A 22,554-nucleotide genomic window follows, 5' to 3' on the forward strand; every position below is an offset into this window, starting at 1 on the left:
CTTGCCTACAGTCAAGCATGGTGGTGGGAGTGTCATGGTCTAGGGCTACATGAGTGCTGCCGGCACTGGGCAGCTACAGTTCACTGAGGGAACCATGAATGCCAACATGTACTGTGACATACTACAGCAGAGCATGATCCCCTCCCTTCCGAGACTGGGCTGCAGGGCAGTATTCCAACATGATAACAACACCTCCAAAACAACCACTGCCTTGCTAAAGAAGCTGAGGGTAAAGGTGATGGACTGGCCAAGCATGTCTCCAGACCTAAACCCTTTTGAACATCTGTGGGGCATCCTCAAATGAAAGGTGGAGGAGCGCAAGGTCTCTAACATCCACCAGCTCCGTGATGTCGTCATGGAAGAGTGGAAGAGGACTCCAGTGGCAACCTGTGAAGCTCTGGTGAATTTCATGCCCAAGAGGGTTAAGGCAGTGCTGGAAAAAAATGGTGGTCACACAAAATATTGACACTTTGGGCCCAATTGGGACATTTTCACTTAGGGGTGTACTCACTTTTGTTGCCAGCGGTTTAGACATTAATGGCTGTGTGTTGAGTTATTTTGAGGGAACAGCAAAGTTACACTGTTGTACAAGCTGTACACTCACTACTTCAAATTGTAGCAAAGTGTCATTTCTTCAGTGTTGTCACATGAAAAGACATAATAAAACATTTACAAAAATGTGAGGGTGTACTCACTTTTGTGAGATACTGTGTATATATATATATATATATATATATATATATATATATATATATATACATATATATATATATATAGTGGGGGCGGAAAGTATTCACACCCCCTTAAATTTTTAAATCTTTGTTATATTGCAGCCATTTGCTAAAATCATTTAAGTTCATTTTTTCCTCAATATGGGGTACACACAGCACCCCATATTGACAGAAAAACCCAGAATTGTTGACATTTTTGCAGATTTATTAAAAAAGAAAAACTGAAACATCACATGGTCCTAAGTATTCAGACCCTTTGCTGTGACACTCATATATTTAACTCAGGTGCTGTCCATTTCTTCTGATCATCCTTGAGATAGTACTACACCTTCATTTGAGTCCAGCTGTGTTTGATTATACTGATTGGACTTGATTAGGAAAGCCATACACCTGTCTATATAAGACCTTATAGCTCACAGTGCATGTCAGAGCAAATGAGAATCATGAGGTCAAAGGAACTGCCTGAAGATCTCAGAGACAGAATTGTGGCAAGGCACAGATCTGGCCAAGGTTACAAAAAAATTTCTGCTGCACTTAAGGTTCCTAAGAGCACAGTGGCCTCCATAATCCTTAAATGGAAGACGTTTGGGACGACCAGAACCCTTCCTAGAGCTGACCGTCCGGCCAAACTGAGCTATTGGGGGAGAAGAGCCTTGGTGAGAGAGGTAAAGAAGAACCCAAAGATCACTGTGGCTGAGCTCCAGAGATGCAGTTGGGAGATAGGAGAAAGTTGTAGAAAGTCAACCATCACTGCAGCCCTCCACCAGTCGGGGCTTTATGGCAGAGTGGCCCGACGGAAGCCTCTCCTCAGTGCAAGACACATGAAAGCCCGCATGGAGTTTGCTAAAAAACACCTGAAGGACTCCAAGATGGTGAGAAATAAGATTCTCTGGTCTGATGAGACCAGGATAGAACTTTTTGGCCTTAATTCTAAGTGGTATGTGTGGAGAAAACTAGGCACTGCTCATCACCTGTCCAATACAGTCCCAACAGTGAAGCATGGTGGTGGCATCATGCTGTGGGGGTGTTTTTCAGCTGCAGGGACAGGACAACTGGTTGCAATCGAGGGAAAGATGAATGCGGCCAAGTACAGGGATATCCTGCACGAAAACCTTCTCCAGAGTGCTCAGGACCTCAGACTGGGCCGAAGGTTTACCTTCCAACAAGACAATGACCCTAAGCACACAGCTAAAATAACGAAGGTGTGGCTTCACAACAACTCCGTGACTGTTCTTGAATGGCCCAGCCAGAGCCCTGACCTAAACCCAATTGAGCATCTCTGGAGAGACCTTAAAATGGCTGTCCACCAACGTTTAGCATCCAACCTGACAGAACTGGAGAGGATCTGCAAGGAGGAATGGCAGAGGATCCCCAAATAGAGATGTGAAAAACTTGTTGCATCTTTCCCAAAAAGACGCATGGCTGTATTAGATCAAAAGGGTGCTTCTACTAAATACTGAGCAAAGGGTCTGAATACTTAGGACCATGTGATATTTTAGTTTTTCTTTTTTAATAAATCTGCAAAAAATGTCAACAATTCTATGTTTTTCTGTTAATATGGGGTGCTGTGTGTACATTAATGAGGGAAAAAAATGAACTTAAATGATTTTAGCATATGGCTGCAATATAACAAAGAGTGAAAAATTTAAAGGGGGTCAGAATACTTTTAACACCATAATATGGTTTCTTTGGAGCTAAACATAATGGCCTGGAGCATCAATCAATCTAGAATCTGCTTCCTCTGTATACAGGGAGGACATTGAAGGAGGAGTAGCAGGAGCATTGCCCTGGTATTTGAGAAAGTCATTCTGTTGTTCACTTGATAAAGCTCTTTGTCATGTTATGAATCCCAGCTGCCTGCTTAGCTGACAATTGGCTGGTGTTCAAAAGTAAAGATAGGAAAAAATGTTTCACACTTTGGCGGGCAAAAACCTTTTACTGGGACTGTAAAACATTGAAGCAATTTGCTTTTAGATAGTAAATAGTATTAACCTTAGAACACCCTGAGAACAAAGAGAATTTATCAGAACCTAATCTGCTACTGGTTGTAGCATGGCCCAATGTAGATGGAGCAACAACTTTGCAGCCCAAGTTTACTCTGCCTGAATGTTCCCAGTTTGGGCTTCATTATTAGAATACTCAACTCAAACAATACAATTGTGCAATCGAGCTCACCTGGAATCAACTGAATGGCTCTAATGTCCATTGTGGCATTCATCTTTTGTAGCTAGCTGCTTTATCTGTTAAATCAATGCAATGCACATTAACTTACCATAATTGTATTAGTGCATTAAGGTGCAATTCATTTTCAAAAGCACCTTAATGCAATAGGGGAACTGTAGCAGTAATAAGGTCTTATTTTCCAAAATTTATGGGGCAGTGACAAAATCATTGGGCTGAACAGTTAGCAAACCCCCAATGGCCCAATACACATCTATGTGACTGCTGGCACAGGGATGCACACAATACATGTACATACCTGAGCTGATAGCACACAGACCTGCAAGGGGCATGCAACTGATCACCCTGTGTGGACGGGGCCTGATATTTACCTTGCATAAAAAGGAAAGAAAAATTGGTAAAGGTATTCTAATGCAGTAGGAGGAAGCATTCGACTATCTGTTAAGACATCTATTACACATTACTGTATAAAATAAAGTCCTGGGATTGCAGCACGCAAAGTGATATACTTTTCTCAAACTCAATGTAATTATCAGAAATTAATAAAACCACTGGAAGTGGTGGTCATGATAATACATAAATAACAGTGCTACAAAATGATATAAAATAGCATTAAACATGAAAGATGCTTGGACTTGGCCCCTTAGTTCCAGTGAAGGGAACTCTTAAGGCATCAGCATACCGAGACATGGACAATTTCATGCTCCCAACTTTGTGGGAACAGTTTGGAGATGGCCCCTTCCTGTTCCAACATAACTGCGCACCAGTGTACAAAGCAAGGTCCATAAAGAAATAGATGAACAAGTTTGGGGTGGAGGAACTTGACTGGCCTGTATAGAGTCCTTACCTCAACCCGATAGAACACCTTTGGGATGAATTAGAGTGGAGACTGTGAGCCAGGCCTTCACATCCAACATCAGTGGCTGATCTCACAAATGCGTTTCTGGAAGAATGGTCAAACATTCCCATAGACACACTCCTAAACCTTGTGGACAGCCTTCCCCAAAGAGTTAAAGCTGCTATAGCTGCAAAGGGTGGGCCAACTCAATATTTAAGACTGGCATTCCATTAAAGTTCATGCGTGTGTAAAGGCAGGCATCCCAATAGAGTTGCAGAGTTCAGGGGTGCGCTGCATACAGAGTGCAGAGTTCAGCCTTTTTCCACAGTTGCTTACCTCTGCATTCCCATCTATATCTCACTTTCACCCCTCTTTAGCTCTGACCTCTGCATGCAACCCCCTTCCCCTGCCCCCATCTTCTCCCTCCCTCCTGAAAAGCTCCACCATTTTCCACATGTCATACTTATGTTGCTGTATTAAACTGAAGTACCCAGCTGGCTCTAGTACTTCCCCACACACTGTAGGTGACTCTGCCTCCAGGGCCGGATTTGCCACAAGGCCACCGAGGCAGGCCTCTGGGCGGCAGTAGTGCAGGGGCAGCGCCGCTCCTGTGGTTACTTCACGACCGCCCTCCCCTTCAGGCTGCCCGTTAAAGTCGATTAAGGGCACCAGTGCCCTAGAAAAGATGGCCACGAGCCGGCCACTACTGCGCATGCGCCGTTTCTAAGCCGTCCGGGCTCGGGATAGCTCGTACGTGTTGGCTGGGCGGCACATGCGCAGTAGCGTGATTGTGCTGCCCGGCGCCATTTTTTAAAAGATCGAGAAGTAATGTCAGCGATGCGGCGGCGGGGGGAGAGAGATGACATCTCTCATTGCCCGCACCGCTGTTCCACCCTCCTCCATCTGGTGGCAGCCAGGCAGCGTGGCAAGTGACATCAACATCTGGTGGCAGCCAGGCAACGTGGCAAGTGACATCTCCATCTGGTGGCAGCGTGGCAAGTGACATCTCCATCTGGTGGCAGCGTGGCAAGTGACATCTCCATCTGGTGGCAGCGTGGCAAGTGACATCTCCATCTGGTCGCAGCGTGGCAAGTGACATCTTCATCTAGTGGCAGCCAGGCAGTGTGGCAAGTGACATCTCCATCTGGTGGCAGGCAGTGTGGCAAGTGACATCTCCATCTGGTGGCAGGCAGCCTGACAAGTGACATCTCCATCTGGTGGCAGGCAGCGTGGCTAGTGACATCTCCATCTGGTGGCAGGCAGCGTGGCAAGTGACATCTCCATCTGGTGGCAGCGTGGCAAGTGGCGTCTCCATCTGGTGGCAGACATAGTGGCAAGTGACATCCCCATCTGGTGTCAGGCAGCGTGGCAAGTGACATCTCCATCTGGTGGCAGGCATAGTAGCAAGTGACATGCTCAGGGCTCCCAATGATAATGCATTATGGTGAGTTGAACTATTTCATTTTACATTACAATGTAAAGATAGAAGTAATGTGTTTCAATTATCCTGACACCATAACAACCATGGTGCCGGGGATGATTGAAGCACTAACACCAGCCATTGCCCTGAAAAATTGCCCGCAAAAAATCCTTACCACTCGCGCGCTTACCCTGAAGAATTTTTAGTCTGTACAATTAAAGCCAGTTATTTTCAGTGTTCTCGTGTGTGGAGATATGTTTTTAATTGATCTATTGTAGCAGTCATCGATATAGGACAAGAATGGTGGTGTGTGGGGGGGGGCGGCATTGAAGGACCCGGCCTTGGGGCGGCAAAGGGAGTAAATCCGGGCCTGTCTGCCTCTCTCACTTGCAGGGAGATCATCCAGTGGGGGAGTCGGAATCTGCTCTTCACCTGCATCTTCCTTGTCTGCTCAGGAGATCAGGTCTGTGGGAGCCATTGGGAGACAAGCTGTCATTTGTAAACACAGAAGCCAGACTTCTGTGTTTACAAGTAATAGCGGTGAGCAGAGAACAGAGGGCCTGAGCCAGAGGTGGTGGACCTGAGTTCACCAAGCTCCAGCTGAAAAAAAGCCATATATATATATATATATATATATATATATATATATATTCACTGCCCACTTTATTAGGTAAACCTGGCTAATACCGTGTTGGGCTCCCTTTTGCCTTCAGAACTACCTTAATTCTTTCTGGCATAAATTCAACAAGGTGTTGGAAACATTCCTCAGAGATTTTGGTCCATATTGACATGATAGCATCACGTAGTTGCTGCAGATTTGTCAGCTGCACATCCATGATGCGAATCTCCCGTTCCACCACATCCCAAAGGTGCTACTCGATTGAGATCTGGTGACTGTGGAGGCTATTGGAGAACACTGAACTATTGTCATGTTCAAGAAACCAGTGGTTAGATGATTTGAGCTTTGTGACATGGTGCATTATCCTGCTGGAAGTAGCTATCAGAAGATGGGTACACTGTAGTCATAAAGGGATGGACATGGTCAGCAACAATACTCAGGTAGGCCATGGCATTTAAACAACGCTCAATTGGTACTAAGGGGCCCAAAGTGTGCCAAGAAAAGATCCCCTACACCATTACACATCAGACCATCTGTTCAAGGTTCCATGTGTTGTGCGTTCAGAGATGGTATTCTGCATATCTTGGTTGTATCGAGTGGATATTTCAGTTACTGTTGAGTTTCTATCATCTTGAACCAGTTTTCCCAATCTCCTCTGACCTTTGACATCAACAAGGCATTTTCCTCCACACAACTGCCGCTCACTGGATATTTTTCGTACCATTCTCTGTAAACCCTAGAGGTGGCTGCGTGTGAAAATCCCAGTAGGTCAGCAGTTTTTTAAATCAGACCAACCTGTCTGGCACCAACAACCATACCACGTTGAAAGTCACTTAAAGGGTAAATCCACTTTTGTGAGTAAAAAAAATAGCAAATAAAGAAAAAATAATAAAGTGTATACAATTGCGACACAAATCATATTGTCATTGAATGTTATTAAAAATGACCTTTTCTTTTCAATCTGCAGCTATGTAATTTTCTGAAAATGCAATGCAATATGGCTACCTGGAGGTGTTCTGTACACATAATAAGTACAGAACGCCCCCCAGAAACATAATATCCTGCTTGTGTGATTGGCTCACTGATTTTCCCAGAAGTCTGCACTAAGATACAAGTCAGATTTCAGGCATCCGCTGCAACAAAAATGTAATTTTTGGTGAGATACTCCCAATAGGAAATCATGGCTAATGACATGCAGGCCCAGCATCTTTCCTCATTAGAGCCCTGCAGGTGCAGCAGCTGGTTGATAATTATGAAACCACTCCCATTAGATTCACTTTCCCACATGGATACAGACAAACACAGAGGGTTTTCTTCAGAATGACAAAAGGTAGAAATCTGCAACAAAGTTTGTTAAAATCTATGCAATGTACAGTATCTCGCAAAAGTGATCCCCCCCCTTACATTTTTGTAAATATTTTATTATATCTTTTCATGTAACAACACTGAAACAATGACACTTTGCTACAATGTAAAGTAGTGAGTGTACAGCTTGTATAACAGTGTAAATTTGCTGTCCTCTCAAAATAACTCAACACACAGCCATTAATGTCTAAACTGCTGGCAATAAAAGTGTGTAATGTCCAAATCGGGCCCAATTAGCCATTTTCCCTTCCCAGTGCCATGTGACTCGTTAGTGTTACAAGGTCCCAGGTGTGAATGGGGAGCAGGTGTGTTAAATTTGGTGTTATCGCTCTCACTCTCTCATACTGGTCACTGGAAGTTCAACATGGCACCTCATGGCAAAGAACTCTGAGGATCTGAAAAAAAATAGTTGCTCCACATAAAGATGGCCTAGGCTATAAGAAGATTGCCAAGACCCTGAAACTGAGCTGCAGCATGATGACCAAGACCATACAGGGGTTTAACAGGACAGATTCCACTCAGAACAGGCCTCGCCATGGTCGACCGAAGAAGCTGAGTGCACGTGTTTAGCGTCATATCCAGAGGTTGTCTTTGGGAAATAGACGTATGAGTTCTGCTAGCATTGTTGCAGAGGTTGAAGGGGTGGGGGGTCAGCCTGTCAGTGCTCAGACCATAAGCCGCACACTGCATCAAATTGGTCTGCATGGCTGTCGTCCCAGATGGAAACCTCTTCTAAAGATGATGCACAAGAAAGCCCGCAAACAGTTTGCCGAAGACAAGCAGACTAAGGACATGGATTACTGGAACCATGTCCTGTGGTCTGATGAGACCAAGATAAACGTATTTGGTTCAGCGTGTGTGGCGGCAACCAGGTTCAGGAGTACAAAGACAAGTGTGTCTTGCCTACAGTCAAGCATGGTGGTGGGAGTGTCATGGTCTGGGGCTACATGAGTGCTGCCGGCACTGGGGAGCTACAATTCATTGAGGGAACCATGAATGCCAACATGCACTGTGACATACTGAAGCAGAGCAAATCCCTCCCTTCTGAGACTGGGCCGCAGGGCAGTATTCCAACATGATAACGACCCCAAACACACCTCCAAGACAACCACTGCCTTGCTAAAGAAGCTGAGGGTAAAGGTGATGGACTGGCCAAGCATGTCTCCAGACCTAAACCCTATTGAGCATCTGTGGGGTATCCTCAAATGGAAGGTGGAGGAGCACAAGGTCTCTAACATCCACCAGCTCCGTGATGTCATCATGGAGGAGTGGAAGAGGACTCCAGTGGCAACCTGTGAAGCTCTGGTGAACTCCATGCCCAAGAGGGTTAAGGCAGTGCTGGAAAATAATGGCGGCCACACAAAATATTGACACTTTGGGCACAATTTGGACATTTTCACTTAGGGGTGTACTCACTTTTGTTGCCAGTGGTTTAGACATTAATGGCTGTGTGTTGAGTTATTTTGAGGGGACTGCAAATTTACACTGTTATACAAGCTGTACACTCACTACTTTACATTGTAGCAAAGTGTCATTTCGTCAGTGTTGTCACATGAAAAGATAGAAGAAAATATTTACAAAAATGTGAGGGGTGTACTCACTTTTGTGAGATACTGTAGCTCACCCAGAGGGGAATGTTTTTTTTCTCAACAAAGCGGAGTTACTGTTTAAATCCCTTTTCTTCCCCATGCTGATGCCCTGTGTGAACGTCAGCAAGTTGTCTTCACCATGTCTAGATGCCTAAATGCATTGAGCTGGTGCCGTGTGATTGGCTGATGAGCAGTTTGTGTCGCCAATCAATTGAACAGGTGTACCTAATAAAGTGGCCAGTGAACGCCGGTTCACACTGCTGCAACTTGTCATGCGACATGAGAGTGCAAAGTCGCATGTCAAGTCACACCACTATTAACAACAATGGAACTTGCATTGACTTCTGTAAATTAGCTTTCAAGCAAGCTGCAATGAAGTCGCGCAGGATGTCGGCTGTCAAAGTCACGCGACTTTGAAGCCGCATGCATGTGAACTGAGTGTATATATATCTATCTATATATATATAGATATATATATATATATATATATATATATATATATATATATATATATCTATCTATCTATAGATATCGATCTATAGATATAGATCAATATCTATAGATATATGTCTATATCTCTATATATAGATATATATTTATCTATCTATATATATATCTATCTATATATAGAGCTGTATAGAGATAGATAGATAGATAGATAGATAGATAGATAGATAGATAGAGATATATATATATATATTCCCCCCCCCCCTTAATTTTACAAAAAATCCTGCATGTCCAATTGCACCTCTTCTACAGTTGTACTCTGGAAGGAACACACATGTATATTTGTGTATATCATCATCTCTTCCTGTATGATCCACGCTGAATTTAACCCCCTGCCTCCCGCACTGCAGCAGAGCAGAAAGATTTGCCAGCACTTGAATGTGACTTTGCCGTTGCTGCAGCAACAAGAGAAGAAGATGATTCCCCGCTCTCTGCGCTCATTGTGATGTCAGGCATCCTCCGCTCTACACTAACCAACGTCAGCCCGGGGATTGGGCGAAAGCCCGTACTGGACGCTCCGCCATTGGCTGTGGGCGGCTGCCTGTCAATAAAGGGCGGGGCGATGTGTGCGGGTCTGTTCTGCAGCTTCCCTAAGCTTCATTAGCGCTGCAGACACTGTCACTAAGTAACTCTTTCTGTTCCATTCCGTGGGCAGGGCAGAGCAGCTGGCAGGATGGTAAGTGTATATGATGATTTCACCATTACATTGTTACACTGCACACTGGGTATGTTAGAGATAACAGATTGTTATTCTGCACCCTGTATATATTATATCTCATTGTTGGATTTTTATTCTGCACCCTGGGTATAATATATATTTTTAGATGACTACAATGCACCCTGCATATATTATATATCATTTTTACACTGCACCCTGCATATATTATGTATCATTATTACACTGCAATCTGCATGCTTTATATATCATTATTAGACGATTACACTGCACCCTGGCTATATTATATGCCAAGATTATATTTTTATTCTGCACTTTGGGTATAATATATATCATTTCCAAGATGCAAAGACTTCATATTAACAACTGGGTTATTCTTGTAATGGTCCCCATTGGATCAGCAGCTTCCCATCCATGTATTCTGATGCTGTGATGACAGCTCATGCATAGTGCACAGTGCAACCAATGTGGGTGGGTGTTTCACATTATTCCTTAAAGGATTTTCTCTGTCTGCAGCCCTCTAGACGACGTTATTATTATTTTTTTTCTTTAATTTTCCTCCCCTCTCTTTTGCTCTTTCCGTAATTATTTATTTGTCTCATAATTTTGCAACATTTTCAGCCCTGACTGTCATAAACAATGACCCCCCCCCCCCCCCCAGCTAGACAGATCTAGCAAAACACAGAACACTACCAAGTGTACAATACTAATCCGATGAATCGCTTCTCCCATTTCCGGGCTGTTTCATCCAGCATCAGACAGGAATATGCTGGGAAGATGGCTATGCTTCATCTTCAACGTAAATAATTGGGGTCACAACTGTATACGTCAGTGCTTGAGCTGAGATTGTCTGTATGAGGGAGGCCCTGGACTCGAATGCGTCACTTTATTTTCTGCCTCCATAAAAGGAGACTGGCCCAGGACACATTTAAAATATTTAAACATATGGAACAGTAACTAGAAGATATTGTTTTGAAAACACGAAAAAGGAGCTAAAGTAAAAAAAAAAAAAAATTACAGGAAGGCTCTTATTATGGTGGGCATGTATGCTTCAATTTAATTATTTGATCCAATCAAAATAATCCAATCAGCAAACAGTTGAAAAGGCAACACATCCCCACTGATCGATTTCAATCAGATACTTTCAAACTTAGTGGATCACCCAGGGCAGAAAATTATTGATCACTTTGCACTGAGGTGCTTTGCTTATGAATTTGGTCATATTTTGATCAATCAGATTATGAGATTGCCTGGAATAAACAGAGATGTGATCAATTACTTGCGATCATGTCCTCCAACTACTGATTCAAATTCAATTCTGCAGGTGTGGCAAATCAAATGAATGGGTTGTATGCTACAGATTGATCATTCCATTCAAGAGAGTTCAACTGGAATCTAAGGCTGGGTTCACACTAGTGCGAATTGGATGTGGGTTTCTCTGCATCCAATACGCATGTCAGGAGATTGTGACCGGCTCTCAATGGAGCATTGGATGCATTAAGGTGAAAAACACGAGCCTTTACAGCCCCTTTAAGTGTGAACCCAGCCTCAATCAATAATTTATCAAAAAGTGCAGGCCAACCACTAAAAGAGAAGTATGGTCTCTTCTGGGCTTGTGCTCTCCTGTAACCCAGAATCAGCCGACAGTGGGCTAAAGCTTGCTGTTGGATGACATCACAGAGCCGCGCCAGGCTCTGGAAGGATCCCAACAATAATGTTGGGATCCGCCTAGATGCTAATTGGTAGTTGGTTCAGCCTCTTAGCGCACCACTGAGAACCTGAGCCAGTAGCCCTGCCCCCTACCCAGCCTAGCGCTCCAGTGACAGTAACCAATCTCTGCACTGGGAAGACTGAGTGCTCATGTGATTTTCAGGCTTAGAGTCAGCGGGGGACAGATACAGTATCAGGCCAATGGAGATGGGTATGTATGTTTGTTTTATTTGCATTCGCACACTTCTCCTTTAATGACAGAAGAGCTGTGCAATGTCTCTGCAATAAAATCATTTTTGCAGTCTTCCATAAAATGTACACTTAGCTGCGCATGTGCAGTTCAGGGTGACTTCTCAGCACAGTGCCTGTGTACTGGGATGGCTGAACTCCTGCGCATGCGCGGAAGATACTTTTTCTTGCGCCAGTCATTTAAGGCTGCCGAAGACCAGCAACCAGAAGAAGCCGGAGAGAAGGCGATGACCCTGGCAGTGTGAACCTTGTGGGCGTTGGACCGTTGAAGCACAGGTAAATATTGCTTAGTTCTGCTACTGATGTTACTAAATTCATTGTGCTATGGAGAACCCCAGAAAAGACCCCCGAGCTCAACACGAGTCTTATTTACCCTGCTCCTAATGCCGTGTACACACGGGCGGACTTTTCGGCATCAAAGGTCCGACGGTCTTTCCGACGGACTTTTGGCGGACTTCCGACGGACTTTCGAACGAACGGACTTACCTACACACCAAAGTCCGACGGATTCGTTCGTGATGACGTACGGCCGTACTAAAGTAAGGAAGTTCATAGCCAGTAGCCAATAGCTGCCCTAGCGTAGTTTTTTTCGGACTAGCATACAGACCAACGGATTTTTCGACCGGACCCGAATCCGTCGAAAGATTTGAAACAGGTTTTAAATCTAAAGTCCGTCTGATTTTCGACCGAAAAAGTCCGCTGCAGGTCCGATGAAGCCCACACACGGTCGGATTGTCCGACAGATTTGTTCTGTCGGACCAGTCTGGTCGAAAAGTCCGCCCGTGTTTACACGGCATAATGCATCAAAAAGCTCATGACAATTGACCAAACCAACAAACTTAAAATAGATAAAAAGAAAATTTCAATAATAGTAATGATAAAAGAAAACAATGACAGCCATATGCTATATACTGTAGGATCTTAAGTTTAATAGACTGATTGAGTGAGCATGTAGCACTGGCATGAAAGAAAATAACATGGGTAGCCAAAAAAAAAAAAATCTAACTATGAGCATGCTGCTCTTGGACCAGAGTGGGTGAACTCTAGAAATAACTGAAAAACAGAAGAAAAGACAAGAGCATAAAACACCATAGTATGGTATATTAAGCAGAAAATATTTCTTAAATGGATAAAATTACACTCACAAAGTGGAAGAAGCTTGAAGCTTGGAAACGCACCCCTGTATCCCACTGTACGTGCAAACATCAGCTGCATCAGGTGGCCTCCACTTCCGGGGTTGTGCATCGGTGACAGTGTTCCTTCAGTGACAGTGGCTTTATTCCATCACAAGTGCACTCTTATACCCTTGCCAGGGGCCAAGGCAGGGTTCCTTCTTCACACTTCATCACTCCCAGCTTCCAGGAGACCCAGACTGTTATGCCTAGCACATGCCATCTTTGTAAGTGCAATTGTATCCATTTAATAAATGTTTTCTGCTTAAAGCGGCACTTTACCTAAAAGGGGAATTGCTGCTTGTTTGCATCCTCCCCATTTGTCATGTTTTGGATGGGAGGGGGGAGCGGGTACCTGGTTTTGACAGGTACCTGCTCCCACTTCTGCTGAGATCACCGCACCCCTTCTTCCCTCCGCAGCCTTCTGGAACACATAACAGGTCCCAGAAGACGGGACCATTTACAAAGCACAGCACGGCTCACGGAAGGCTTCACTGCCGGTTTCCCATACCTAAGATGCCAGCGCCTGGACCTGAAGCTAATTGAAGAATCGGCTCAGGTGAGGACATTGCTGGATCCCTGGACAGGTAAGTGTCCTTATATTAAAAGTCAGCAGCTACAGTATTTGTAGCTGCTGACTTTTAAGTTTTTGGGGGGAAGACTGAAGCTCCTCTTTAACCACTCCCTGCCCATAGGCCCTCATATGACATCCTGCACTTTGAGTGTGAATATCTGAATGATGCCTGCAGCTACAGGCATCATCCAGATATCATCTTTTTCGGCCAGCGATTCTGTGCACCATAAGAACAGTCATAGCGGCAGTTTAGCTGCTTGATCGTTCTTACAGGTGGCAGGAAGGGACGTCCCCCGCTCTCCCCCTGCTCTCCCGCCGCTCTCCAGCCGCTCTCCGGTGCTTCTCCCGCCTCGCCCCTGCGATCGGGGAGCCGGAGAACGAATCAGTTGCCCAGGAAGTTGAGCATAGAGATTTCTGGTGACCAGATGGTCCCCAGTCATCTCTATGACCCTCGTGAGGCCCAGCACAATGTTATGATGTCACGCCCAGGCCGGCGGAAGTAAACAATGCCGGGGACGCGGCTGGAAAAGCAGAGGGAGGTGAGATGTGGGGTCTTATCTCTCCAAGAGGACCTATCATGCACTATTTTTATTACAAGGGATGTTTACATTACCTGTAATAGGAATAAAAGTGATCAACAATTTTTTTTTTAAAGAGAAAGTGTAAAAAAAAGTAAGTAAGTAAAGTAAAGTAAAACAAAGAATAAAAAAATAAATAATTTAAAGGGCCCTCATCTCAGCGAGCTTGTGCACAGAAATTAACACATACATAAGTCGCGCCCACATATGCAAATGGTGTTCAAATCACAAATGTGAGGTATCACCATGTGTGTTAGAGCAAGAGCAATAATTCTTGGCTAAGACCTCCTCTGTAACTCTAAACAGGTAATCTGTAAATAATTTTAATAGGTGTCACCTATGAAGATTTTTAGGTACCAAAGTTTGGCGCCATTCCACGAGTGTGCGCAATTTTAAAGCATGACATAGGTAACTATTTACTCAACGTAACATAATTTTTCACATTATACAAAAAAATTGGGCTAACTTTGCTGGTTTGTTTTTTTTTAATTCCCCAAAAAAAAACACGTTTGAACAATTGCAGCACAAATACCGTGTGACATAAAAAGTTGTAACAACTGCCATTTTATTCCCTTGGGTCTCTGCTAAAAAAACATGTAAGAAGGCCAGTATGGTGGCCTGAATTTATGGGAGGAGCCCGGGGGGGCATTTAAGCAGCCTGCTCGCCCGTGGTCTTTGTCGGTTCCTGTGCGCGATACGTTACGTCACCAGGCCAACTCTTCCAACTCTTTGTCGTTCGTGAGTTGCGTGTTCGAAACCTTCAGAGGCTTTCGGTTCCCGTTCGCAGTTTTTCATACAACGTGTCTGGCTCAGCTGTCGCAGGTAGGGTTTTGTATGACATTTCATTTCATGCATCACCATTTGCTAGACATCTGGTGTCGCCCAAACCCCAATACGGAACATGTGAGTCATTCGTTAAAGAAACCCTGCGCGTAGCCGTAGTACTTAGCCACCGATTTGTGCCTCTATCATGCCTAAACATTTCATTCATTTTACGTACCTCACTCTGATTCTAATTCAGTCGCGCCCGCATTGCACTGGTTCGTTCAGGCGTGTCTCAGTTGTTTTTTGCCTCATGTTCATACTATGCTCTATAGTCCGGTTTGTTGTCAGTCGCAATCGCGGCACACCGATTCGTGCCTCTGTCATTGCTAATCATTTCTTTTTTTTTTTTTTACATGGGAGTTTTTATGTTTTTATTTTTCTTTTACAAAAGGTTTTATTGATAATCATAGCAATTTCACAGTTTAACAGTGTAGAGAATGCATCATGAATAAACATAACATGACATTTACCATCTTATAAATAAAATAAGTATGCTAGTAAATCAGAGAAAAACAAAACAATAAGAATATAACAGAGGCTGAAAATAGTTGTACGTTGGAAACATGAGAGTGGTTGGACACACTAAGGTTTCAGGAGTGCCCGTAAGTCTGCGTCCGATTTTTAACAAATACTTGAAGAGTTTGTCTCAACAGGGGCCTAACTGTAAATAGTCCTGAGTATCTATCCATGTAACCATCTCATCCAAAGCAATGCCAGATGGCCAGATGGATTCTTAGGTGCAACTGAGAAGTACGAGTATTGAGAGGGAGGTTAAAGAAGAACTAGGGGTTGAGATTAGTTAAGAAGGGAGGAGTAAAGAATAGGGGGGAAGGAGAGAAGAGGAAGAAAGGGAGGAGGGTGGGTCCCAGCGGCGGGGAGCAAGAGTGCATTTAATCCGAAGAAGGGTGGTATCCAATCTAGTGGGTTTAGTATATTCGACCCATGGCCTCCATACCTTCAGGAACTTATCATGAGTGTCTGAAAGGACAGCAGTCAGCTTTTCGTTAACCATTATATCGTCCATGCGATTCTTAACCGCCTCAAAACTGAGTGCCTGTGCCTTCCATGCCCTAGCTATCGTTAGTTTGGTTGCAGTAAAGAGATGCAGAGCCAGCTGGCGCTCCGGGAGAAGCAGTTCTGCAATTGGGTTGCAGAGAAGTGCTTCGTATGGATCTTTTTTGAGGTCAGCACGGAATATGTTTCGGAGGAGGGAGTAAACTCTGATCCATAACCTGCCTACCCGCGGACAGGTCCACCAGATGTGTGTCATTGTGCCCTCCTGGGAGCACCCTCGGAAACACAGTGGGGAGTAGGCTGGAATGAAACGGGCCAGTCTAGCCGGTGTGTAGTGCCACCTGTAAAGTACCTTATAGGCATTTTCTAAAAAAGATGACGTTCTTTGAGCATTTGGATACCGCTAAAGTCATGACCTGCCAGTCCTCTGGATCTAGCTGTTTCCCCAGTTCCCTTTCCCACTGAAGGTGATAGGGCTGTGTCATGGGTTTTTTAGAGGTAATAATAGAGGAATAGATCAGTGATATTAAACCGGAGGTTTGGGGTCTTGCTCAGCAGAAGTTTTTAAAGGGGGTCAAAGTATAAGGGGTCGGTCGAAATTTTATAAGCCCCTGGAGAAAATAGCGAATCTGTAGGTAGCTGTAGTGTTCGCGTAACGGGATAGCGTGAGAGGAGTGTAGAGCATCAAATGATATTATCCTAGTGGCAGTAAAAAAAGAGTGGATGTCTGTGAAACCGTTTGTCTTCCACCAGGAGAACTGCTAGGGATTTTCACAGCCTGGTGGGCACTGGAGAAGTTGAAGTAAGGGTAGATGAGGAGAAATCAGGCCGAATACTTGACCGAGTCCCATATGCGAAGGGAATGGGCCTGACATGGGCCCCGTCACGAGAGGACAATGTGTGGGGGGGAGCCAGGGCAACAAGGAGATGGGTGTTGGGTGCGAGTCCACTAGGTCTATAGTGGCCCATAGTGGCATTTGGTGTTGTGCATGGAGTTGGGATAACGGGGCTATGTTGGCAGCTATATAGTAGGTTTGTAGGTTAGGGACTGAGAGTCCTCCATTGATTCTGTGGGCATATAGTATTTGCTTTTTGATCCTGGGACGGGTAGAACCCCACACAAATTTCAGGATTTTACGCTGATGTATTCGTAGGATATGCGGCGGAATCGGGACCGGTAGGACTCTAAAGAAGTACAGTAATTTTGGCAGCTATGTCATACGAATTGCTACGATCCTGCCGAACCAGGATAATGGGAGATGAGCCCAGGAGGACAACATGTCTGTCGGCTTCTTAAGTATAGGAGGAAAGTTTGCCTTATAGAGTCCCGCGTAGGTTGGGGTAAGCCGGATCCCCAGGTAGGGTAATGAGGTCAGCCATTGAAACTTGAAGGTGATTTTGAAGGTAATCAAGTCCGAGGGTCGAAGATTGATTGACATGGCTTTTGATTTGGTGGGGTTAATGGACAAGCCAGAGAGGGAGGCAAAAGAGTCTAGTAAAGAGAACAGGTTAGGTAGGGTGATTCTAGGGTTTGTTAGGGTTAGAAGGATATCATCTGCGAACAGTGATATCTTATGGGGTGTGCCTGCTATTTCAACACCAGTTATGTCCAGGTGAGATCAGATTGTCTCTGCCAACGGTTCCATGGCCAAAATAAATAGGAGTGGGGAGAGTGGGCAGCCTTGCCGAGTTCCCCTCCTGATGGAAAAGGGAACTGATTTGAAACCATAGTATTTGACCTTAGCCTGGGGGAGTCATATAGTGCCCTTACCCATTGCAAGAATGACGATCCAAAGCCATAGTGGCTGAGTACCGTCGTCAAGTAAGGCCAGGACAAAGTGTCGAGGCCTTGTTCATGTCAAGAGACAGTAACATAGTTGCTATAGACCGGCTATGGGCTATGTGCTGAAGTTGTATTATACGTCTAATAGCGTCTCCTGCTTGTCGCCCTGGAACAAACCCCACCTGGTCCTTTTTGACCAGGCGTGGTAAGAAGGATTTTTAACGATTGGCCAGGATCTTGGTCAGTATTTTAATGTCTACATTAATAAGTGAGATGGGCCTAAAATTGGTCATAGACGAGTGGTCACGGTCGGGTTTTGGAATCATAACAATATTGGCGGTTAAGATGTTAGGGGTGAGTGCATGACCATCTTTAACTGCATTGAACATAGTCGTTAAATCGGGGTCTAAGACGTCTGCTAACTTCCTATAGTAAAGGGCCGTGAAGCCATCCGGGCCTGGACGTTTGCCTACTTTCAGTTCTTTTATGCCCTGTAATACCTCCGTTAACTGAATGTCTCGATCCATTAATGAAGTGTGTGTATCGGACAGTTTAGGCAATGTCAGTCCTGTCAGGAAGGATGTCAGGTCTTGGGTAGGAGGCTGAGTGGGGGCCTTGTAGAGGGTGGTGAGGTGGTGCCTAAATTCTTCCAACACTTTAAATGGATTACCTGTGAGGACATTATGTCTAGTGCGAAGAGTGATAGGGTTATGTTTTGGGGTAAAGGTGCGCAACCTATTGGCCAGCATTGAGTTGGGTCTGTTGGCTTTGGCATACCATTTCTGACGGGCCCAGCGTAATGTACGTTCTGCCTCTTCAGTGAGGCATAGGTTGAGTTCTATACGCGCCCCATCTAATAATTTACGATAAGCCGGAGTAGGGGACTGTTTAAAAATTGTGGATAGGGAGTCTAGGCGCTTCTAAAGAGTGCCGCATTGCTATTCGTTCTCGCTTGTGTTTTGCTGCCAGTTGAATTATATGCCCCCTAAGTACCACTTTGTATGCCTCCCAGAGAGTCACCTCGGAGGAAACCGACCCAGCGTTAAGCCTGAAATATTCCACTGAGGCTTGAGTAGTATCGGTGAGGACTTCCTTAAAAGATATGAGTGAGTCATTCATAGTTCAAGGGGAATATTGCGGTTTGCTGAGTAGTGAGTGGCATATGACCAAAACAGGGTCATGGTCTTTGCAAGGAGCTGCAAAAATGGAAGCAGACACAACCAGGGGGAGATGTTTCCTCAGAACATACATATGGTCAATTCTGGAATGGGAATGATGAGGATGGGAGTAATGGGTATAGTCCCTGCCAATGGGGTGTAGCTCCCTCCAGATATCTACCAGGTCATGACTTTGTAAAGAATGCGTAAACTTTTTTGTATCGGGTGATGGAGCTTTGTGTTCCGAGGTGTACTTATCCAGAGCAGTGTTCAGCGCAACATTAGTCTCCTGCTAAGAGGAGAGTGCCTCTCTGGTGGGACTGCAACAGGGAGCAGATATGGGAGAGGAAAGGTCCCGGATTATTATTTGGAGCATGATAAGTTAGGATGGTGACCTCCATGTCCTGAATAGTGCCTTGTAGTAAAAGGTCATTGCTAATCATTTCAATCATTTCATTAATTTCACTGTCACGTACGGCACTGCGATTCGAATCCAGTCGCATCCATGATGCACCGATTCGTTCCGGTGTACCCCAGGTATTTTTGGCCTTATTTCACTCCATGTTCCAGAGTCCGGTTCATTGTCAGTCGCAGTCACGGCACACCGATTTGTGCCTCTGACATGGCAAATCATTTCACTGTCACGTATCATGCTCCTATTCGAATCAGTCGCATCCATGATGCACCGATTGCTTTCGGCGTACCCAGGTATTTTTTGGCTTCATTTCATTCCATGCTCCAGAGTCCGGTTCGTTGCCGGTCGCAGTCGCGGCACTCCGATTCGTGCCTCTGACATGGCAAATCATTTCAGTCATTTCACTGTCACGTACCGCGCTCCGATTCAAATTCAGTCGCATCCGTGATGCACCGATTCGTTGCGGCGTGCCCCGGTTGTTTTTGCCCTCATTTCATTCCATGCTCCACAGTCCGGTTCGTTGTCACTCGCAATCGCGGCTCACCGATTCGTGCTTCTGTCATGGCTAAATCATTTCAATCATTTCACTCATTTCATTTCACGTACCACGCTCCGTTTCAAATCCAGTCGCATCTGTGATGCACTGATTTGTTCCGGCATGCCCCAGTTGTTTTTGGCCTCATTTCATTCCATGCTCCACAGTCCGATTCATTGTCAGTCACAGTCATGGCACACCGAGTCGTGCCTCTGCCATGGCATATTATTTCACTCATTTCATTTCAAAAGTGCTGCACTCTGATTCGAATCCAGCCGCATCCGCGATGCACCGTTTCGTTCCGACATGCCCTAGTTGTTTTTGGCTTAATTTCATTCCATGCGCAACATTGTCTGTTGCAGTCGCGGCGCACCGATTTGTGCCTCTGTCATGAAAAATCATTTCACTCATTTCATTTCATGTACCTATTGTTCCAAGTCTAATCCAGCCGCTTCCGCTACAAACCGATTCGTTCCGGTGTGTTCCAGTTGCTTTGTTTCATTTTCGTATCGTGCTCCACAGTCTGGTTCGTTGTCAGTCATAATCGTAGCACACCGATTCGTGCTTCCATCATAGCAAAGTCATTTCACTTATTTCATTCCTCGTACTGCACTCCGATTCGAATCCGGTCGCTTCCACAACACACCAATTAGTTCCGGCGTGTCCCAGACTCCCAGGTGTTTTTGGACTCATTTCATTCCGTGCTCTACAGCCCAGTTCATTCTCAGTCGCAGTGGCGGCACTCCGAGTCGTGCCTCTGTCATGGCAAATCATTTCACTCATTTAGTTTCACGTCTCTCTCACTCCGAGTCAAATCCAGTCGCTTCCGCAACGCACCAATTCGTCCCGGCCTGTCTTAGTTGTTTTGTTTAATTTCATATAGTGCTCCACAGCCTGGTTCATTGTTAGTCGCGATTGCGGTGCACCGATTCGTGCCTCTGTCATGGCAAACATTTCATTCATATCATTTCACGTACCTGTCACTCCAATTCAAATCCAGTTTCATCTGCGACGCACCGACTCATACACGATTGTTCTAAAAGTTTGCCTCAGTTCGGTCCATACCGACACGTTCTAGTCATTTCACCCTACTTCATTCCATCTTCCTCAGTCCAGTTTGTTGTCGATCGCAACCACAACACACCGATTCATGCCACTGTCACGGCAAACATTTCATTAGGTCATTTTTCACATACCCTGCACCACGATTCCAGTTCATTCGCATCCGCAACCCTCTAAACCCACCTCGTGCATGTTAGTCTTTATTTTCCCATACCCATCACTTCAGTCCTTACAGGTATTACTTTGCATGATTGTCTGTCATATTCTCCTTAGATTCGGCAGTCGATTCGTGTTGAGTCATTTGTGCATCTCCCGTTATCTCAGCGTAGCTGCACCGATGTTCATTGTCAGTTGCCTCAACGACGCAATGATCCACTAAAAAAAAAAAAAAATCATCATCAGATCACGCTCTGATTAGCCACGTCATTAACGAAAACCCCTCGGTTCCGCTCACCCTACGATCCACATAGCTCGAGACCAACTGTTCTCAAAACCATTTTCCTTCGAAAGTCCAACCACGGTCTCCATTCGTTCGTTAAATCTTCACCTCACGATAAAATTCCCATTGCAGTTGCATAAATGCATTTCAAAGGTAGAGTGGATCTAAGGCGCAGGGGTGTGCCCCTCCCCGCTATGGCCAGGAAGGTCGAGCTCTTCAGGCTCCTCTTCCCCCCGCCAGCGACAGACGGGCCCAGCACCCAGCAGGCGTCTCCGTAATCCATGTCTTCGGATATCTTTCAGCCTCACACCAGGGTGTCATCACTGTCCACCACATTCGCTAACGTCCAAGCCAGAGTGGCACCCAGCCATGGCCATAACTGACCCGACCGCACTCCGGGTTCTGACACCCCCCCATGCAGGTACAACAGAGAAGAGTTCCACTATTTTCCCAGCCCACCTGGTCCAAGCCAGCATCAGGAAAGACATTTTGGATAGCAAGGACCTCAACCTTGCTTCCCTCCTCATTTGGCCCTGCGAAATGGCAGAAAATAAATTTTATTGACTAGCCCGAGTAGACGTTCCATGGCTGGAGCTTTACCTCGCCTCACACCCCACTCCCTCACTAACCACCTTCCTTGTCCAAAGATTTTTCAGCAGCCTCATCACACTGCCCCACACGACTCTCAAATTCAGGAACCTCCGTCCACTGGCCACCGACGAACAGGCCATAGATCAGCTATTACAGGCTGAACTTGACTGAGGCTTCATCATTGACGCCTTCACTCAACCCCCATTTTAACATCTGGAAAGTTAGCCCTGTTAGGCTTGTCAGGGCAAATTTTCGAATAACATTCGCTGGGTGTACGACCTGTCCGCACCTCATTCTTCCCAAATCCCGCGTTGAATTCCCTAAATTCCTCCAGAGGAACTCTCCCCAAAATATGCTTCAGTAGACATGGCCATTCAGGCCATTTTCAAAGTAGGCACAGGTGCCTGGCTCTCTAAAACCGATATATCGGAAGCTTGCAAACTTCTATCCATTCAACCGTCCCTCTGCTGCTGGCACCGCATTAAAGACTAAACCTGGACACCCGCTCCACGCAGGCCAACCTC

The 22,554-nt window shown here is 45.3% G+C and overlaps 1 protein-coding gene across 2 annotated transcripts in view; it reads left to right on the forward strand.

The window, feature by feature from the left end:
• Positions 1-9,774: 9,774 nt before the first annotated feature.
• GUCY1B1 (guanylate cyclase 1 soluble subunit beta 1) overlaps positions 9,775-22,554 on the forward strand; it is a 142,322-nt gene continuing 129,542 nt past the window's right edge. The window contains exon 1 of one of the 2 annotated variants that reach the window (XM_073605629.1): positions 9,775-9,926. In XM_073605629.1, coding sequence (XP_073461730.1) covers positions 9,924-9,926 — 3 coding nt within the window. In that variant the 5' untranslated portion in view covers positions 9,775-9,923. The remainder of the gene's footprint in view (positions 9,927-22,554) is intronic. The other variant, XM_073605637.1, reaches the window with a different exon arrangement.

Source organism: Aquarana catesbeiana, linkage group LG01, assembly GCF_042186555.1.
Source record: "Aquarana catesbeiana isolate 2022-GZ linkage group LG01, ASM4218655v1, whole genome shotgun sequence".
In the NCBI taxonomy this organism is placed as follows: Eukaryota; Metazoa; Chordata; class Amphibia; order Anura; family Ranidae; genus Aquarana; species Aquarana catesbeiana.